This window comes from Rhinolophus ferrumequinum, chromosome X, assembly GCF_004115265.2.
Source record: "Rhinolophus ferrumequinum isolate MPI-CBG mRhiFer1 chromosome X, mRhiFer1_v1.p, whole genome shotgun sequence".
NCBI classification, from domain to species: domain Eukaryota; kingdom Metazoa; phylum Chordata; class Mammalia; order Chiroptera; family Rhinolophidae; genus Rhinolophus; species Rhinolophus ferrumequinum.
Genome location: NC_046284.1, coordinates 82,370,470 through 82,389,756, shown reverse-complemented (window position 1 = coordinate 82,389,756; position 19,287 = coordinate 82,370,470). Strand labels below are relative to the sequence as shown.

Genomic DNA, 19,287 nt, shown 5'->3' with positions numbered 1-19,287 from the left:
TGGCCCCGCCTCCCTTTCTTGTTGCTTGGCAACGCAGAGCGCCGCCACTACTGAGAGAATTGCAGAGGCAGCGGTGCGGGAGACTGAACAGCTTTCAGGATCTGAAAAAGCAGACAGAGTTCACTCTTGCTAACACAAGTCTGAAGTCACTACAGGGTTATGCCCTGCAGGGCGAGAGGAAGGTGGGAGTTCGGCTTTAGCCTGGCGGGCCAGAAGGCTCAGACAAGAATAGAGTGGGGTACTGGAAGGACCCCGGGGAGCGGGGAGCCGGAGGCTGTACAGGAAGGAGGGGCCAGCGGGAGGATTCGGTGTTAGATGGGCTCAGATCCTACTATGGCTCGGGGTTGGAGGCGGAGTGGGGTGGAGTTAGAGGTGGGATGGAGTGTGAAGGGGGATGGGGTGTTAAGAGCTACGAGGGTACTCGAGCCACAGGGATAGGGCTGGGGAAAGCCGTGGCCAGAGGTGCTACCCCTGTCCCCTGCCTCCCTCCTTTTCTTCCAAGCAGAGTTCAGAGACTGACGCTGTAGCCCAAGAACAGACTTGGACCTGAGCCACTTGTTGGCTATTTGAACCTAGACCCCACCTAGGAGCTTCAAAATTGGGACGCCTTGATAAGAAAGGTATTTTGTGTGAACCCTTAGGAGTCAAGGTCCCTAACCCAGTGTTCTCCACCTTTATCCTTCTTCTCTTCTCCCCCCTTTATCTATCTCTCTCTTCGTGCCTCACCTCCATGCCATTCCCTCCTCTCCATCCCCCTCTGCCCCATCCCTTGCTTTCCCCTTCCTCTTCTCTCTCTGCCCTCTGTCCTCCACACCCACCAACCGCCCTGTTGCTCTCCTTCTTTCCTTCTCTGCCCCCTCACTCTGCTCTCTCTGTCCCTTTCCTCTCTCTGTTCCCAATCTTTTTTATCCCTCCCCTTCGTCGCCTCATCGCCGTATCACCTTATACCTGCTCATTACCATGGCCATGGCCTTAGCAGTCCAAGAAGTTTAAAATGTCTGCTGAGTCTTCCCCTTCAGTGACCTTATATTGTGGTGACAAATGGAATGAGTAGGCTGGAGTTGGTGCTTAGACTTAGACATGGAAAGGGTCTGGTGGTTGCCATAGCCATTCCTGTAACTATTGTTTAAATGATGTCCAGAGGCTGAAAAGAGTCTTAAAGTTGTAGGACAAGTCCAGGAAAGTGAGCAAGTTTGGTTGATAGACTCTAGTAGAGAAGAGCCATAAATGAAGTTCAACTGGGAGGAACAGTCATGGTCAAGCTGAGGAGTAAAATGGCCAAAGGACAGCAATCTGACGTGAACTATTGTTTCATTTTAAAAGATGAGCTGGAGCTTGGGGGGAAGAATCAAATTGAATCACTGCCTCTCATACCATACACAAAATGCAATTCCAAATGGATTAAAAACTTAAATGAGAAAGGTAAACTTTAGAATTTTAGAAGAATATACAGGAGACTATATGACCTCAAGGGATTCTTAAATAATAAAAACTATTATCAAATAATAATAAAGTGAAAAGACCAGACACAAATTGGAAACGTTTGCCACATATAAACTAAGAAATGGTTAGTGTGTAGAATGCATAAGGAACTCCTAAGATTAATAAGAAAAACAACCTGATTTTTTAAAAAAAGAACAAAAGATATGAATGGGCACTTCACAGAAGAGTAAACAAAAATGGCCAAAACACACATGAAAAGATATGCAACCTCATTAGTGATATGGAAAATTCCAATTAAAATTGGTTATTATAATTTTACACCCACACATTGGCAAAAATCAAAAAGTCTGCAATACGAAGTGTTGGTGAAGATGTGAAGTAACAAGTTTTTATACACTATCGTCAAGGTGTAAACTGGTACAGTGTCCTTGGAAAACAAGTTAACATTATCTTGTAAAGTTAAATACGCTTTAAGTGTTATGATCCAGCACTTACACTCCTAGGTGTAGGCTAGAGAAACCTTCCCACCTGTATATATGTCTCTTTTAATCTACAGGTTCCTCCTCTCTCTTTTTCTCTTGCAATTACAAAAAAATACACTGAGTTTGTGCCACAGAGTCCTAGTCTCTGTTGAACCCACTTCAGTCAGGCTTTTGGCCCCATAACCCCCCCCCAAGAATGTTCTGGTCAAGGTCATCAGCAATCCTCATGTTAGTAAATCACTTCTCAGTCCTCCTCTTAACCTGTCATCAGTTGCTCACTGTCTCCTCCCAAAAGCACTTTCTTCACTTGGCTTCTCTGACTCTCCTGGTTATTCTCCCACCTCCCTGGCCAGTTCTCCTGAGCCTCCAGTGCTAGGTCCTCCTCTCGTCATCTCCCCCTGGGACACTGTTACCCATTTACATGCGCTCCCTTAGAGATCTCTTATAGCCTTAGAGCTTTAAATTCCTTTGTATCAGTCAGGATTGGTTAAATGATGCGAAGGTGATAAACAACCCCCAAATCTCTGCAGCTTATAAAAACAAAAATGTATTGCTCGCTCCCCCTTGTCCATTGTGGGCTGGCTGCATCTCTGCTGTGTCATCATCCCAGGACCTAAGCTGAAGGAGCAGCCCTTACCTGGGACATCACCAGTCTCATAGCAGAGAGTAAAGACAAAAAGTGGCTCTCACCTAACAGCCCGTAGTTCTGCTTAGGAATGGCACGTGTCAATTCTCACACTGGACAGGGCAAAGCAAACGTCATGGCTAACCTCGAGGGCAATGAGATAAGGACGTAGAATGTTCCTGTAGACAGGAGCAGCAAATCTTTTTGAACAATAATAAAATGTATCATACCGTTTGTATGTGATTGATGGACATCTATTAGACTCTCAAACTCAGCAGTCCAAAACTGATCTCCTGACCCTCCCCCCATCCCATACATCCCATCTGCCCACACAGACTGTTCAGTTGATAATAAGTGCATCCCTCGGATTGCTGAGGCCCAAATCCTTGAAGTTATTCTTGATACTGCTCTCACACCATACATGCAACCCATCAGGAAGTCCTGTCGGCTCTGCCTTCAGAATCTAACCACTTCTCACCACCTCTGCTGTTACCAACCTGGTGTGTCTCTATCATCTCCTGTCTGGACAACTGTGACAGCCTCCTGTCTGGTCTCCCTGCGTCTAGCCCTGCCTCCCGTACCTCCAGTCTATTCTTCACACAGCAGCTAGAGTGATCCTTCAGAAATCAAAGGCAGAACACGTCCTTCCCGCTGCTCAAAACCCTCCAATGGCCGCCCATTTCTCTCAGAGTAAAAGCCACAGCCCTTACAGTGGTCTGCAAAGTCCTACATTCTCTGTCCCCTCTGTCATCTCTCTAATGTCATTTCCTACCTACCTCTCCTCCACTCACACGCTTGCCACATGCTGAATGTGTGCCCCTCATGTCCACCATCAGGCCTTAGCACTTTCTGTTCCCTTTGCTTGGAGTACTCTCCTCCTAGATATCTGCATAGGTGACTCCCTCACCTTCTTTAAATATTCGCTTAAATATTACCTTCTCAGTTATGCCTCCACTGACTTCAATATTTAAAATTGCACCCCCATTTCCTTGGCACTTCCAGTTCCCCTTATCCTGTTCTATATTTTTCCCATAGCATTTATCATCTTACAAACTATTTAATGTACTCTTTATTGTATATCTGCCCCCACTAGAAAGTAACATCCACAAAGACTCAGATTTTTATCACTTATGCTGCTTGGTGTCTCCCAGTGCTTCAAGGAGTGTCTGACAGTAAGAACTCCACAAATACGAGGTATGATCAAACAATATAGTGAATGTTTAAATTTGAAAAAATGTGTTACAGTAAAAGACACATTGCCCTTAATCCCCCTCAAAATACTCCCCCTCGCTTCGAACACACTTATCCCATCATTCTTGCCACTTTCTGAAGCAGTTCTGGAAGTCCTCTTTCATTGAGTGTCTTTAGTTGAGCTGTCGTGACTGCCTCAATGTCCTGAATCGATTCAAAACGTTTTCCTTTCATGGTCATTTTGACTTTGGGGAAGAGCCAGAAGTCGCACAGTGCCAGATACGGTGAGTAAGGTGGAAGAGGACACACTGTAATGTTTTTGACAGAAATTGCCATATACCAGAAGTGATGTGTGACATGGAGCATTGTCATGATGGAGGATGAAGTAAAGACATGAAAGGAGACTTCCAGAACTGCTTCAGAAAGTGGCAAGAACGAGGGGATAAGTGTGTTCGAAGCGAGGAGGAGTATTTTGAGGGGGATTAATGGCAACGTGTCTTTCACTGTAATAAATTTTTAATTTAAACATTCACCATATTGTTTGATCACACCTTGTATATTCTAATATTTCATAGTTACAAAATGGTTTTTCAAAAAAGATTGCAACTAGCTAGAAGAAGAGTTGAGGAATGGTGTTGCAAACAAAAGAATGGCAGTGTATAAAGGCGGAGGTGGGAACAGTTGTTTCATTGGAGGACGTGATGGAGGTCAGTGTGCCTGGAGCACTGTCAGCGAGGAAGCCGGCCACATGAGATCAATTCCAGACGTGTGCAGGGACCAGATCTTGAAAGCCCACAGTCAGGAGTTTGGATCTGATTCTAAGGGCGTGGGAAGCCAGTAGAGAGGGTTTTAAGCCGGTGAGAAATATGATCAGATTTATGTTTGCAAAAGTGTTTTTGGCTGTGGCTTTGGCTGGCTCACACGCGAAAAATAGGCTTCCCACAATATGAAGGAACATAGGCAAATTTAAGCCCTCTAGCCTTTCATTTGACAAGAGAATAAGTAATACAAATAAAGGGAGAATGGTGGCACCAGTTACTGAAATGGGGAAAAGTGAAGCATAATGTGAAGGGGAGAGTGTTGTGTGAGACTTGTAAGGTAAGCAGGGATCAGATCATGGAGACCCTTATAAATCTAGCAGAGGAGGTAGGCTTTATCTTGGAAACACTGGGGAGCCATTTAAGTGTTTTAAGCTGAGGGGCACCATGGTCAGATTTGTTTTTAGAAGGATTACTCTGGTCATCAGTGCAGAGGAAGAAATAAGGAGGGTAACACTGGAACAAGGGAGGAGGCACTGAGGCGTCTCGGAATGTTGTCCTGGCACCAGACCGTGAGGCCTGAATTACAGTGGTGACAGCAGAGCTGGAGGACACAAATAGGAAATATATCAGGAAGTGAAATGAGTGGGACTCAATAACTGGTGAGATACTGTGAGGACAAAGGACTGGGGGCGGGGGGTAGCGCTGATGGGCCATCCCACCTCCTCGTTCCAGATGTTTAGGCTATACCTGCCACCAGATCCGAAGGAGGTGGCAGCCATTGAAGCTAGACGAAATCGAGAAAAGGAGAGACAGAACCAAATCTTCAATGTGCGGACTCGAGTCTTAGGGGTGAGTGGGCAGCGGGGACTTTCTTGGCAGCAGGAGCCCCCTTACTCTCGCACCTGGAAAGGAACGTAGCAGTGCCTGGTACAGCACCTCCCTGATTCGAGCAGGCCCTAGGGCTGGAAAAGAAGGAGAGGGGGAAAAGGCACCCCTCCTCCCCAGTCATGGGAAGGGCCTGGGAAGGAGGCTGGGGCTTCAGGAGAAGAGGAGCCGATGACAGCTGACTCTTTAGCCAAGTGGCTTGGTTCTCGAGAGACAAGGAACATGGAGCCAAAAGAAGTGTAAAGGTATTGCATACGCCTCAACTCTTCTGGAAGGCTACATAAGAAACTGAACTGGGCTGCGGAACAGAGAAGGGAGGAACGCGGACTCTTCACTAAATGATATACCCTTTTGCACTATTTTGAACCATTTTAAATGAATTATAGTCAAAGAAAATATTGATAGTTTAAGAAACATAGATTGCTGGGTGGATGCATGGAGGGAGGATGCAGCATGGTATTCTGGAAAATTCCCCATACCTGTGCTCAAGGGCCAGGTCTGCCATTTACTAGATCTGTGGCTTTGGCTACATCCCCTGTCTTCTCTGAGCTCCAAGCTCCTCCTTGGTAAAATGCGGCTAACGGAAGTGTTGAGGTGAGTGTTAACACGTGGTGGCTCGAAACCAGAGCAGAGTACCTGACACAAGCGAGTAGTTGGCTGACGGATGGAGATCCAGCTGGCAAGCATTTCCTAGGGCCTTGTCTGTGCCAAGCACTGGGCTGCCCAGTAGGGAGACAAAGCTGCAGCCCAGCCTCGGCCCTTAATGGGCACACAGTCTGGTAGAGATCATCATTGATAGAGGCCAACTTTTCAATATAATGTGGACAGTGGGTCCGAGATCCTGTGAGACTGGCACCTGCCAGAGGGGTCAGGAAAATGAAGCCTGAGCTGGTCTCCAGGGATGAAAGGAGTTTGGGTAAAGAGGGAAGGAAAGAGTATTCCTTTGGAGGGAGCAGCTGGAGCAAAGGCTGTCGATTCGAAACAGCCCAAGATGTTGGGGGAACTGGAAGCACAGAGCTCCTGGGGGTGGGACGGGGAGGAGGGTATTGAGATGAGTGTCGTGCAGGGAGTCACACAGGCTCTCTGGTCCCGCTCCCCACATTAAGAACGCAGGACATGGTGGGGCCAAAAAGGAACAGCCACGGAGCCATAGGTAGGGGAGTCATATCACTATATTCTCGCTGGCGGCATCCACGTCTCTGCAATCTGCGCTTGCTACCTCAGCCACCGTCTTCTTGCTAGCCCCCATTCTCTGCCAGCGCAGCCATGACAGTTATACTAGTGGCCAATGGCTCACTGGCCACAGCCAATGGCCATCCAATCACAGTTGATGGCCATTTATTACCTGAGCCAGCATCTTTCCACGTGAGGCCGAGAGCCTGGAAACTGCACTTCTGGCTCCGTCCCCACAATGAGGCTGGAGAACGAGGCAGAGGCTAGACCACTGAGGGGCTTACAAACCACACTGAGATGGTAGAATGTTGTCCAGTACGTATTGGGGATCTACAGGAGCATTTTGAAGCAGGTAAATTCTGAGCAGATTGTTTTAGAGCAGTCAAGGCCTGCTGCTGGGTTACCCTTCCTCCCCAATTTAGCTCATTTCTTTGCGATCAGGTGGATGTGGCAGCCCTGAATAGCCAGGTGGAAGAGCAGAAGCTCTGGAAGGCAACAGAGCGGAGCAAGGAGGCAGCTTATGGTAAAAGCCCAAGGCCAGAGGCCAGCCCCGGAGGGTGACGTGAGGGCCTGAGTGGGCTGAGGGAGGGGCAGTTCTGCCTCACAGCGGGGCCTGAGGCCCCGTGTGTGGCGGGGCAAACCAGATGGGCCTCGGGAGCAGAGGACGTGCTGAGTGGGCTCTGTCCCTCCTGGGGGGCCTTCTCCATGTCCCTGCCCACCACCAGGTACCAGCCAGGTGCAGTATGATATGGTAGCCCAGATGCTACAGAAAGAAGAGGCAGAACGGACACGTCGCCTGGCCAAAAAAGTCCAGGAGTTTCGCGAGCAGAAGCAGCAGCTCAAAAATAGGCATGAATTTAACCTTTCGGATCAAGACCAACACTGGAAGGAGTTTCCAGCCCATGCCGGTGATTACGGGCCAGCCAGCATGCAGTGCTTCGCTGGCGAGGATCGGGACAGGGCCACGTGCCTGAGAATGCAGCAGGAGCAGTTCAGGTACAGCCTGGACAAGCAGATGCAAGAGCGCCAGCAAGCCAGGCTTGATGAACAGTATGCAGGTAAGCCACAGGGCCCCCCAGACAGGGAGTCACCCTGAGTCGGGTACAGCATGCAGGAGACCACAAGTGTGGGGGGAGGTACAATTACTCATAGGGCTGCTGCTGAAAGACTGAGCGGACCCCAACCTCCCTCCCTGACGTCCTTCAGTAACTGACAGTTTAGCCGTTGGTCCCCTGTCAGCCCAGCATTCCACATTACCTGGAGGCAGTACAGCAACGACAGACCTAATAGCCCTGCTGCTTACTAGCTGGTTTGGACAAATGAATTTTCCTCTCTGTGCTTCAGTTTCCTCATCTTTCAAATGGGGATGATAATCCATGCCACATAGAGCTTGTATGAGAATGAAATGAGATTCTGTAGGTGAAGCACAGCGTTAGTGCTCAATAACCGGTAGCTACTATTCCTGGGACATCATCTGGGGCCACATCCTCCTCTTCCATTAGAGTAAGCCCTTCGAGGACAAGGACCGTCTCTTACCTACTCGCACTGCTCACCTTTCAAACCACCCCTATTATCGAACGCTGTGCTGTTGTACCACTTATCATAGATGTAACTAACTCTGCAAGTCTTCATGGAATGTCTGTCTTCTCCCCAAAAATGTCAGCTCACTAAAGAGGAGCCACATCTCTCATTTCCACCCGTGTCCCAGTTGCCTAGTATAGTGCCTGCCACAGTGAGGAGCTCAGTAAATCATTGTTGAATGAACAGTTGAAGACCAAAGTAAACAAGACGGGTACCCTGCCCTCCAGAAGCCCATAGAAGTACACCTTCCAGAAAATCAACTTAGAATAAGAGGGAAAGATACATGCAGAAGTCATTCATCAGCAAATGTTTATGCTGTAACATTGTTAGTTCCTCTGACAGGTACTGTGGTAGAAGTGCATACAGGACGTGGAGGGGACATGGAGCGGTCACTTCTTAGGAAGAAAGGGAAGCCGCGTAGGAGGGTGACACAGGTCAGCTGTCAGGAACCAGTTTTGAAAAGTTGGGTACATTTTGCCAGGATGGGGAGAGGGAACAAGAAAAGGCCATTGTAAGCAGAGGGGGCAGCAAGAGGAAAGGTACCAGGGCTGTGAATGGTCTGGGGGTTTAGGATACCCAAACAATCTGTCTCCTGTCAGTGCAGCCCAGGGTTGAGAGCTTGGAGGAAGACCATTTTCCACCAAACTAAGGAACTGCAACTTTACAGTGTAGGCAGTGGGTAACCACTTACCAGTTTTAAGCAGAGTGACAAGACCATTTCAATATTCAGCCATATTAAGCTACCTACTTTGTGCCCGACACAGTGAACAGAACAAAAAAATCCTTGCTGTCATGGAGTTCACACTCTAATGGGGACAGACGGATAATAAACAGGATAAAACAGTGAAATATATAAGGTGATTAAGATAATGGCTAGGGAGAAAAATAAAGCACAAAAGGGGCTATGGGGACTTTTGGAGGAGGGCACACAGTTGCAATTTTAAATCAAGAAAATCTCACTGACACATTTAAATACAGATCTGAAGATGAGGGAGTGAGCAGCACAAATATCTGAGGCCAGGGCTGCCCAGGTAGAGGAAATAGCTAGTGCAAAAGCCCTGAGGCAGGAGGGAGGGTGCCTGCAATGTCTGAGGAATAGCAATGAGGCCGGAGTAGCTGCAGTAGAGTGAGTGAGGGGAAGAGTGGTAGGGAGTGAGATCAGAGAGGTGAGAGGGGCCAGATCAAGTAGGCCTTATGGGCCATGGCGAGGACTTCAGCTTTTACTAAGTGAGGCAGGAGCCACTGGAGGGTTTTGAGTATTGGAGTCACATGACTTGTTTGAGACAAATAACTCTGGCAGCCACTGTTGAGGTTGGATTACAGGGGGAAGACTAGAGGCAAGGAGGTCAGGTGGAAGACTAGTGCAGCCAAGAGGAGGTGGCCACAGGCAGCTGTGTAGCTATATGATCCTGAAGTTCCAGGGCCAGTCCGGGCTACAGGGAGAGATCTGGGGGCCATGGTGGGGGCGTGTGTGCGAATGAGCAGAATGCTAAGCCGAGAGCCTGGGAAAAGGGTGAGCAAATGGTACAATCTGTGAAGACAAAGACCAAAGCTGCCTTGTTAACCACTACAACCCCGGTGACTTACACAGGGCGTGGTACACAGTAGATGCTCAATGAGTGTATCTTGAGTGAATGAATGAGTGCAGGAAAAAGAGCCCATAATAAAGACTGAGAAGGGATCCCAGGGAGGTAGGAAAAAGATGCATAAAACAACAACAATAACAACAACAATAATAATAATAATAGCAGCAAACCTTTATTGAGCACGTACTGTGTACCGCATACTGTGCTAAGCTTTCTACCATGTATGTAACTCATTTAATTATCACCACAACCCTATGAGGCAAGTACAAGGATTATCCCTACTTTCAGCAGAGGAAACTGAAGAACAGGGATATTAAGTAACTTGCCCAAATTCATGTAACTAGTGGGTGACGGAAGCCGGAAGTGAACTCAGGCAGGCTGGCTGCAGAGCCTGTGCTCTTGACCATTGCCCCTTACTTTCCTTCTCAGTCCCCATGAGAAAGTGGGGACTCAGGCCAAGAGAGGACTTTCAGAGGGGGAGTCATCAATAATGCCAAGTGACCTGGAGCACTCCGGACAGGAACAGAGAGCCCTGTGTGTTGGATTTGGAAATGAGGAGTAGTTGGTGATTTTTGTCAAAGCACTTGCAGTGGCACCCAGGGCAGGAGGCAGGCGTATGAGAAGGCAGAGCGAGGCATGGGGACAGCACTACGTGGAGTGAGAGTGACAGGTCCGTGTAGTGTGATGAAAGGAACATGGGCTGATTCCTCCAGAAACCTGGATTCAAATCCCAACCTGCTACTTGCCAGCTGTGTAATCTTGGGCATTTTACTTCACCTCTAACCTCTCAGTGTTCCCATCTGAAAAATGGGGCTGATCCTTTCCTCTCCAGGTTGCTGTGAAGAGTGAAACGAAGCAGCACCCTCCTATTCTCTCTTCCCCCCACCCCAGCCTTGCAGTCTTGAAGGCCGCGTCCCTATGCCTCTTCAAAGCCAAGCCTTCTGCCTGTGCTCTGGACCCTCTTCTCCATGCCCTGCCCCCCAGGATCCCTTCCCCTGTGTTCTCAAGACTTCCCCTTCTGTGCAAGCTGCAAACATGCTTATGTCCAACCCACCTTAAAGAAACAAAAGCCTCTCTCCACCCTGTGATTCCTCTAGATGCTGTCAGCTAGCTGTTTTCCTTCACAGCCATACCTTTTCGAAAAGTCTGCTTCCACTTGCTGTCTTTTCTTCCTAACTTTTCGATCACACCTCAAGCCCCTGAGGTCTCATTTCTCCCTACACACCTTCACTGTCACTACTCTTACTAAAATCACCAGGGCCCTTGGTTATCAGGTCCCAGAGACTGTTTCTTTTTCTCCTTGACTAGACCTCTGACTTGACTCTGGTTACATCTTCCTTGCTGAACCTCTTTTCCTGGCTTCTGTAACAGCACATTCTGCTTGTAAGTCCCTGACCTTCTTTTTGCGTCTGCCCATTGTGAGCAGCTCTTCCTTCTGCTCCTTCCTGCTTGAGACTTTGTCCCTCGCGCACTGCTCTCCCTACATTGCATACTTACTTCAAGTGCCCTCAGCCCTCATTCCGCTTTCAGCTACCATGTCACCACCTCTGTGCTGAGGACTCTCTACCTGCAGAATCAGATATCTAGATGCCAGCTGACCACCTCCAACCCAGCTTCCTAAACAGAATTCACGGGTGCCCCCTGACCTGCTGTTCATTCCGTATCTTCTACTTCCAGCGGTAGCCACACCATGCATCCGGTTATCTAAGCCAGGATCTGGGGAAGCATCCCTGAGTCTTCTTTCTCACTGACTCCCTTCAATCCATCAAGTACTGCTGATGTAACGTCCTGTATATTTCCCCTCCATCCTTCCCATCACTGGCCTAGTTTGAGCCCTCCCAACTGGCCTGCTGCAATAGCCTCCAAGATGTCTCCCCTATCTCCACTGTCCCCCACCAGGAGCTTTCTAAAATGCAAGTCTTAACTGTGTCACCCCTTGCTTAAAATCCTCCCATGTTCCCCACCACACTCAGGTGAAGTTTCTGGCCCTCAGTCTGACCCCTGCAAAGCTCTCTAGCCACTTGCATTTTATGCTCCATAGTAGGCGCTCAAATGAATTCACTGAGCACCTACTATGTGACAGGCTCTGATCTAGGTGCTATTGCATGGTAGTGAATCAAAGAGACAAAAACCATGCCCTCCCAAAGGTTACCTTTTAGTGAAAAGAGAGACAGGCAATAGACAAAACAATTTAAAATGTGGAGTATATTAGATGGTGACAAATGCTAGGGAGAAAAATCAGGGAAGGGGGGATAAATGTTGGAGGCAGGCAGGTTGCAATTTTAGGGAGGAGAGGGAAAGGCTCACTAAAATGATAACAACTGAGCAAAGACCTGACGGAAGCAAGTGAGATAAGCCAAGAATAACATCTCTTGAAACTCCCTGAAGCAGGAGTATCTGGCATGGTCTAGAAACCGCAAAATCAGTATAGCTGGATTAAAAGTGTCAACAGCTTTGGTCATGTTGCACCTGGTATACCCTTTGCTCCTTCTGCCTATATACAACATGTACATCAAGGATCACCTCCTCCTGGAAGCCTTCCTCTCACCCACCACCCAAAGCTCTCATAATGAATGCCCGGTACACATCTCATTGACCTTACCACACTGTGGTATGATCTATGTTTGATCCGTTCTCCTCACTAGATAGGGAGTTCTCTGAGGACATGATCTAATTCTGTGGTGTCCTCAGAACCCAACACACGGCCCTGTGAGGCCGTGAGAAATGAAATGATTTCCCCAAGGTCATTGGGGAAACCAAGGTCATAGCTCAGAAGCAACAGAGCTGCACTGGGCCCCAGATCTATTGGAAGCATCTTTCAGTTAAGCACTTGAGGAATCTTTGTTACTGCCACTGTGGCTGTCCCTAGTCCCACAGAGCTCCTTCCCTATCCCTACAATTAGGACATCACCCCCGTTCCCAAACACACATACACACATATCCCCAACGCTTGTTGAACGAAATGGCTGAATGAGCGAACAAGGAATAGAGCAGGTCAGTATGGTGCTCTGTCCCTATTTCTCTGTGTAGATAAGCTCAGTGACCAGCTGCGCCTGGCCATGGACGCACGGGCCATCCAGGTGGCCAAGCTGGAGGAGTCCTGTCGCTTAGCCATGTCGTCTGCCAGGGCCAACGTCAACAGAGCCAAGGTATGGCCAGAGCCATCCAGTGCTCCGGGCTCTCCCCGACCCCCTGAACAAAGTCCTGGGGAACCTCAGCCACATCTTTCCCCTCACAACCCTTCTTGAATCAACACCAGCCATCTCCTCTACCTGAGGACCTCCCCCTTCACCTTCTGCCCTCTTAGGGCAGAAGATGCCATTCCCTACCGCTGGAGTCAGGATGACATGAGAACAGAACCCTGCCCTCCCTTCCCCAGCCTCTCAGTCTAAGACTTCCAGAGGGCAGGGGGGTTCCCTGCCCATTCCCCCCACTCCACCTTAGGTCATTCAAGGGCCACTCAATATCTCTGTTCCTTCGCTCCCTGAGTGGAGAAGAGTAGGACCACATGTCCTCCTCCTGTGACTGAGAGTTCCCTGAGGTTGGCCTTATATTCGGGGACCCCACCAGGCAGCTGAGCTGGCTGAGCAGAAGCGCCTTGAGCATGAGCACCAACAGGAGGCCAACTTCATGGAGATCCATCACCAGATCATTAGTGACCTACTGACTGAGAACCCCCAGGTTGCGCAACACTCTGCGAGTCCCCGCCGGGTCCTGGCCTATTGCTGGAAAGGCATGACTCCAGAGCAGCGAGCTGCCATCATGAAAGCCCAGGAAATGCAACGTCATGAACAGGAGGCACAGCGCCAGGCCAAACAAGCACTGGATGCCGAATGGGAAAGCCAGACCTCGTGCCTGGCCCAGGCAGCCATGGAACTAGAAGAGCAGGAAAGACAGCTGTGTGCTGAATTCCAGAGGGGACTGGGCTCCTTCAACCAGCAGCTGGCTAAAGAGCAAAAAGCCCAGTGAGTTCCACAGAGTGGCAGCAGGGATGAATGCCAAGGGAGAGGTAGGGAGGGGATGCTGAGGGCCAGGGAGAGAGGGAATGCCCATCAGCTAAGGCCGCTGCACTTCTTTCACAGGGAGAATTATCTGAATTCAGTAATCTACACCAATCAACCTACACTTGAATATCACCTACAGTTCAACACCAGCAGCCGCTAAGCTCAGGATGGTTCTCTCTTCCTTCTCCATCAAACTCACAGAGGCTAGGAGTCAGGAAAATGCTGCACCCCTTCCCCCAATCCATTCCCCAGTGGGAGAGAGCTGAGCCAGCACCCCTACCTTCAACCCTACGTAATAAAGATGTCCACTAAAACCATGGCCATGTGTTGTAATAGGACACAAAAGGTGTGAGGTACTTACTGCCTTTCCCATGCCACCCCTGGGATCTGAGCATCCAGGCCCGTCAGTCTCCGCCCCTTCACCTTTCTTCCCAATGCCCGTTGCCCCAGCACACAGCGCGCTACCCCACTCCCTGTGAGAAATAGAGACTTTATTAGGCACAGCGGGTGACTAGTAGGCAGTTACAGGATGGCTACTGGGCTTCCTCCCAAGCCGGAGGACAATATGCCAGCAGAAGGAAGGATGGAGGAGTATGCGTTTTCCCTGCCTTCTCCCTTCAAGGCTGCATGCGGATGGCCCCATCCAGCCGGATGACCTCTCCATTGATGAACGGGTTCTCAATGATGGCCTGTACCAGATGAGCATACTCAGCAGGGTCGCCCAGTCGTCTGGGGAAGGGCACCTGGCTGGCCAGGAAGTTGCGCACTTTCTCTGGGAGGGTGTTCAGCAGCGGGGTGCCAAATAAGCCTTAAACAAGACAGCCAGAGTCAGAGGCCCGCCCTTGCTTTCCTGTTTGCCTGGTCCCGCCCACCTGAGTCCTACCTGTGGTGCTGCCTAAGCCTGGAGCTAGAAGGCTGCTGCTGCTCAGGGGGCGGATACTTTCCCTTCTCAATTGCCCGTGGATCCCACCCAATCCCAGGTGTGGCAGGGAGGGGATATGTCTACCTGGAGCAATGGTCATCACCCGGATGCCCATGGGAGCCAGATCCCGAGCAATGGGCAGTGTCATGCCCACTATGCCCCCCTTGGAAGCAGAGTATGCAGCTTGTCCAACCTGGAGAAGGAGTGGCGGTCATAGATGGGAAAGCCCCAACAAGTCACTGAGGAGACACGAGCCTTGCCCCTGCCCACACACCTGGCCCTCAAAGGCAGCCACGCTGGCAGTGTTGATGATGACCCCACGTTGGCCTCCCTGGTCTGGTTCATTCTGTCCCATCTCACCAGCCACAAGACGGATCACATTGAAGGTGCCTATGAGATTCACCTGGAGGACCGGTAGAGACATGGTTAGGACCTGAGGCAGAGGCAGCCTTTTCCCCCAAAAAGCTTTGGGGGCACCTACTCCTGGAGACACTCTAAGGCCTTACATTGAGAACTCGCTGGAAGTCCTCCAACGTATGAGCCTGGCTCTTCTTTGAGTTGTATGTCTTGATGGCCACTGCAACGCCTGCACAATTGACTGCTACATCCACTCGGCCAAATTTTTCTTTTGCTAGAGTCAGGGCTGCTTGCACGTCCTTCTCTGAGGTCACCTTCAAAGGGAAAAGTAGAGAAGGCATTCATCTCCCAGCACACACACTCACCACTAAACGTATGGGGGGGAGGGCAGAGTCATGTAATCAAGGGAGAGGCCAAGAGAAAATGAGATGGGGTAAAGGTGAAAACGTTGGGTACTACAGAGCAGTGTTTCAAAACATTTTTCAGATCTATACCTTCTTTTGACAAATTCACATACCCATGGAGATTCTCAATTGCTGTGGATCAGAGAACTGTTTTGAGAATTAGTCATATGAAGGTAGACCAGTTTTGTACCCCTGCCTGCTAAGATGATTTCATCAAGCTTTACTGTCTGTACTTTGTTTCATGAAAAGTTTTTCGACTTTGTAAATATAAAATTACAGGGCACCGTGCGCACTGTCAAACTATACATACCCCCTCCAGGAGATTCTGATGTGTCCAATCCCCAGCCCCACTGTTGTCAAGGGAAAATAGGCACCTATGGGAGGGGATCCCACGGGTTCCCAGGCCGGCGTCGGTGACCGCATGCACACCCTGGAAGAGGTGAGGTGACCCCACTTACATCAGCTGGGGTGAAAACGCAGCTCTTCCCTAACTTCTTGGCCTGGGCCTCCCCATCCGAGTTGGGCATGTCCAGAAGCACAGCGCTGGCCCCCTGCCTCACCAGTCGCTCTGCTGTGGCCAGGCCTAAGCCCGAGGCTCCGCCGGTTATTATGGCGACCAGGTCCTGTGGAAGCACGGTCAAAGGCTACGCTGTGCAGACGCTTTAATCTCCCTGTTCTCCAGGCTGCTGCGAGGGAGGCTCCCTGTCAGCAGCCTGGGTAATCTTAAGGTGTTACCCAGGTGTGCTTCCTCTCCTTACCAATGGGACCGCTAGGTTTCTCATCCCCAGACAGCGCGTCCAGTCACCCCACACACACGTGAGGTGCAGAGTTGACCTTCACCTCCCGAGCCCCACCACCGCACTACCAGGCCGAGATACGCGTGGCCCTCTCTCCCAGCACCGCTCTCTTCCCCCTACTTCCACAGCTGCGCCGTCGCAGCCGGTGCAGCGGGACAAGTCGCAGGGGCGAGGACCGGTGTACCTTCACGCTCCTACACACCGCGGCCATCTTGCGCAGGTCTCTCCAAGGGGGCGGGTTGCCGGTGCTCGCTGATTGGCCGAGGCAAAGCTGCGGGAGGGCGCGGCGAGGGGGGCGGTGCGCCGCGCAGACTTGGGCGTGTGCCGAGAGGGCGAGGCAGCGGTTCCGGCTTTCAGAGTTGTTGCAGCTGCGGAAAGAACCCCCCAAGAGCCGCAGCAGTATACCACCACACCCTGCGCCCGACTCTCTAGCTGTCCCGGGGGCAGGAGGCCAGCTCCGCGGGGGTGGGGGGAGAGACAGGACAGTGAGAGAGTGTCGCTTACTTCTCAGAAAAAGCCTTCATTCAAGTATAAATGTATCTGAGAGACACTTATATGCCAGGCTTTGTGCGGGACACTGGAGATATCCAGAGGAAAAATAAAGGGTTCATGCTATCCAGGAGGGCACAGTTCAGTTGGAAAAGAGGTAATTAACAGCACAGACACAGACAGAAGAGGACAGAGAAACAGATTCTGGGACACAGACATTGATATCCAAAGATGGAGATTCTGAGAGCCATATAGATAGAAATATGTTGAGGGAGAGAGTGAAAGGAACAGATGCCAGATCAGATCACAGAGATACGGCTGTGGAGAACCACTGAGACAAGCTAGGAGTTAGACATTTGGAGACAGAGCTGCTGAGAAGCACAAGCCCAGAGAGGCATGAACAGAGAAGCAAAAACTTCTTTCATCAGTTTAAGCTTTGCTACTGTCCTCTGTGTCTAACGTATTTTAAACCCAAAAGCACAAATCACACGTTGCAGATTGGACCTCAACCAGAGACTGTCATGTAAGACTCAGGTCTTTGGTCATCCTTGAACATTTTTCAACCAGCACCCCAATTACAGTCTTGAGCCCACCTAATCTGACTTCCTTCTATACTTCTCCCCAAACCAAGGTCTTCAGGCCATAAATCTTACTCTACATTTTCAGCCCCATTCGGCTTTCTTTCTGTTTCATCTGAAGTATTTCCCCATGTGCTTTCTCACCCAGGAAGACTGCCCTCTAGGCCTCCTGACTGTTGACAACTACCACACACATGGCCACTACCCCATGTTCATCAAAGGATGTAGTACCAGATTCACAATCCTTCTGACCACATGAAGTCCTTCCTGCAATTTATAGCACTCCTCTCTGGGCCCAATATGCTCCAGCCACAATGGCCTCTTTGTGCTCATCTTTGCATTAGCTGTTCCCTCTGCTTGGAATGCTCTTCCCCGGATCTTTGCATGACATCTGTCTATCTATCTATCTATCTATCTATCTATCTATCTATCTATCTACCTATCTATCTCTATCTATTATTCAGAACTAAGCTTAAATGTCACTTCCCCTCCCTGATCACTTAAGCTGTAACCACCTAATAGTTAATATCCCATTGTGTTGGAGGAGGTCACCAAGAGAATGTGACTGCCAGTTTATCTGCCAGCTGGACCCAGGCAATCGATGCCTCCTCACCCCCTCCTCTGCTTAGAATATATGCTCCGTCCACCATTCCTGCAGCCAGAGCTCTTCTACGGAAGGGCACAGCCTTGAGAGAGGAAGGTGTCGTTGAGACCATCCGGACAGTATATGTGACTGAACCCAGTTAAGGCCTCTATATAAACTTTTAAAATTCTGACGGGTGAGTGCAGATATCTGCTCGTCTTGTGGCCACCCAAGACAAGTCTCATATGTAAGTTCTCTTGCTTATTAAACCTGCCACCTACCAATCTGGAATGGTCTGCCTCTTTCTTCCATCTTTCCTTGCCCTCTGTTTATGGGAGCCAGTTTGCAAACCAACACATTGTATATCTGAATTTTCTGCAAAGCACTTACAGGTCCATAATCTTTTTTTCCAACCTTGGGGCCAGATTTGTTTTGGAATTCAGAGTTTTTTCAATTTTAGAAAGGAAGACATATACTCAATATTACATAACTCTATATACTGCATATACTCTATATTACATAACTACTGAAAAAGATCTGGAGCATCACATAATTAAACATTAATATTTCTAGAGTGAAAAGTATGAAAATTCACACTAAGTGTGAATCAAGATTATAAATAGCCTTGCAATACTTCAGGTCAGGTTTGGTCACCTAATGAGATTGGGCTCCAAAGTATGAAAAAATAACCTCATGCCTTTCAGAAATTTGGGCATTATGGAATTGTGCTTAAAGGCTTTTGAGCCTTACCTAACCTGACCTCGTTTGTGTGGGTCTTTGTGCAGTTCTTCCCCTGTTTGAAGGTATGTCAATGACAGCAGAATCTTGCCATGCTGGTTCACCTCTTGGCTACCCAATGCCAAGAACACTGCCTGGCATGTACTAGATACTCAATATCAATCAACCAACCAACCAACCACTCAATCTTGGGAGAATTTGCAGGCCCAGCTTCATGATTCCTTCATCTACTCAACTTAAGGGACCTTCCTCTCCTCTCTACTTTAACCACCTCCATCTAGGCCCCATTGTTAACCTTGTCATGGCCTGGAATGACTTCCTCCCTCTCCCTAGCATCTACACACCACCGTCTCTCACTCTGGCTCTGGCTGGCTAAGAGGTGACATTGGCCACTATAAAGGACCTCAAATTATGAGTATAAAGAGCATCAAAATGTGTGCCTGTAATATCTGAGTGAGTTGGGGCACAATTCGAATTAATGGTTTAAACTCTGAAGCAGTGTACAGGATATGAGAATGACTGTGGTGAGCCTCTGAGAGGTGTGCTGAGGACACATGGAGCTGAGTGTTTACCATTTTAATTAATGGGGCTGACGTCTGAATGAGCCTGTGTAATGACTTTAGCATTGCCCAAATCAGTGGGGGTGTTCAGTCTTTGTGTAATCAGCACTTCCTGGCTGCATTTGACA

General features: G+C 49.3%; 2 protein-coding genes across 4 annotated transcripts; one reads left to right on the top strand and one right to left on the bottom strand.

The window, feature by feature from the left end:
• The first annotated feature begins 33 nt into the window (after nucleotides 1-33).
• Nucleotides 34-14,093, top strand: RIBC1 (RIB43A domain with coiled-coils 1). 2 transcript variants are annotated; one of them, XM_033104380.1, is made up of 8 exons: nucleotides 34-182; nucleotides 506-620; nucleotides 5,235-5,351; nucleotides 7,002-7,083; nucleotides 7,286-7,618; nucleotides 12,758-12,876; nucleotides 13,298-13,692; nucleotides 13,810-14,093. In XM_033104380.1, the coding sequence occupies exons 3-8, from the start codon at nucleotides 5,235-5,237 to the stop codon at nucleotides 13,889-13,891; spliced, it is 1,128 nt and encodes a 375-aa protein (XP_032960271.1). In that variant the 5' UTR covers nucleotides 34-182; nucleotides 506-620; the 3' UTR covers nucleotides 13,892-14,093. The 2 variants fall into 2 exon arrangements, with proteins under 2 accessions (XP_032960271.1, XP_032960278.1); XM_033104387.1 differs by having other exon boundaries at nucleotides 503-620.
• A 110-nt stretch (nucleotides 14,094-14,203) lies between these two features.
• HSD17B10 (hydroxysteroid 17-beta dehydrogenase 10) lies at nucleotides 14,204-16,558 on the bottom strand. Of its 2 annotated transcripts, none has more exons than XM_033104401.1 (6): nucleotides 16,396-16,558; nucleotides 15,873-16,037; nucleotides 15,160-15,324; nucleotides 14,928-15,056; nucleotides 14,738-14,846; nucleotides 14,204-14,539 (listed from the first exon to the last, which is right to left on the bottom strand). In XM_033104401.1, the coding sequence occupies exons 1-6, from the start codon at nucleotides 16,420-16,422 to the stop codon at nucleotides 14,349-14,351; spliced, it is 786 nt and encodes a 261-aa protein (XP_032960292.1). In that variant the 5' UTR covers nucleotides 16,423-16,558; the 3' UTR covers nucleotides 14,204-14,348. The 2 variants fall into 2 exon arrangements, with proteins under 2 accessions (XP_032960292.1, XP_032960303.1); XM_033104412.1 differs by lacking the exon at nucleotides 16,396-16,558 and adding an exon at nucleotides 16,173-16,369 and having other exon boundaries at nucleotides 14,208-14,539.
• Between the last annotated feature and the right edge of the window lie 2,729 nt (nucleotides 16,559-19,287).

Excerpts from the sequence above, each read along its gene's own strand:
- RIBC1 (XM_033104380.1), top strand. The coding sequence starts at position 5,235 with ATGTTTAGGCTATACCTGCCACCAGATCCGAAGGAGGTGGCAGCCATT. Across the intron at positions 7,084-7,285 it reads GAGCAAGGAGGCAGCTTATG|GTACCAGCCAGGTGCAGTAT; the intron begins GTAAAAGCCCAA and ends GCCCACCACCAG. Across the intron at positions 12,877-13,297 it reads CCAACGTCAACAGAGCCAAG|GCAGCTGAGCTGGCTGAGCA; the intron begins GTATGGCCAGAG and ends GGACCCCACCAG.
- HSD17B10 (XM_033104401.1), bottom strand. The coding sequence starts at position 16,422 with ATGGCCGCGGTGTGTAGGAGCGTGAAG. Across the intron at positions 15,325-15,872 it reads GCGTTTTCACCCCAGCTGAT|GTGACCTCAGAGAAGGACGT; the intron begins GTAAGTGGGGTC and ends TTCCCTTTGAAG. Across the intron at positions 14,540-14,737 it reads GGTGATGACCATTGCTCCAG|GCTTATTTGGCACCCCGCTG; the intron begins GTAGACATATCC and ends GTCTTGTTTAAG.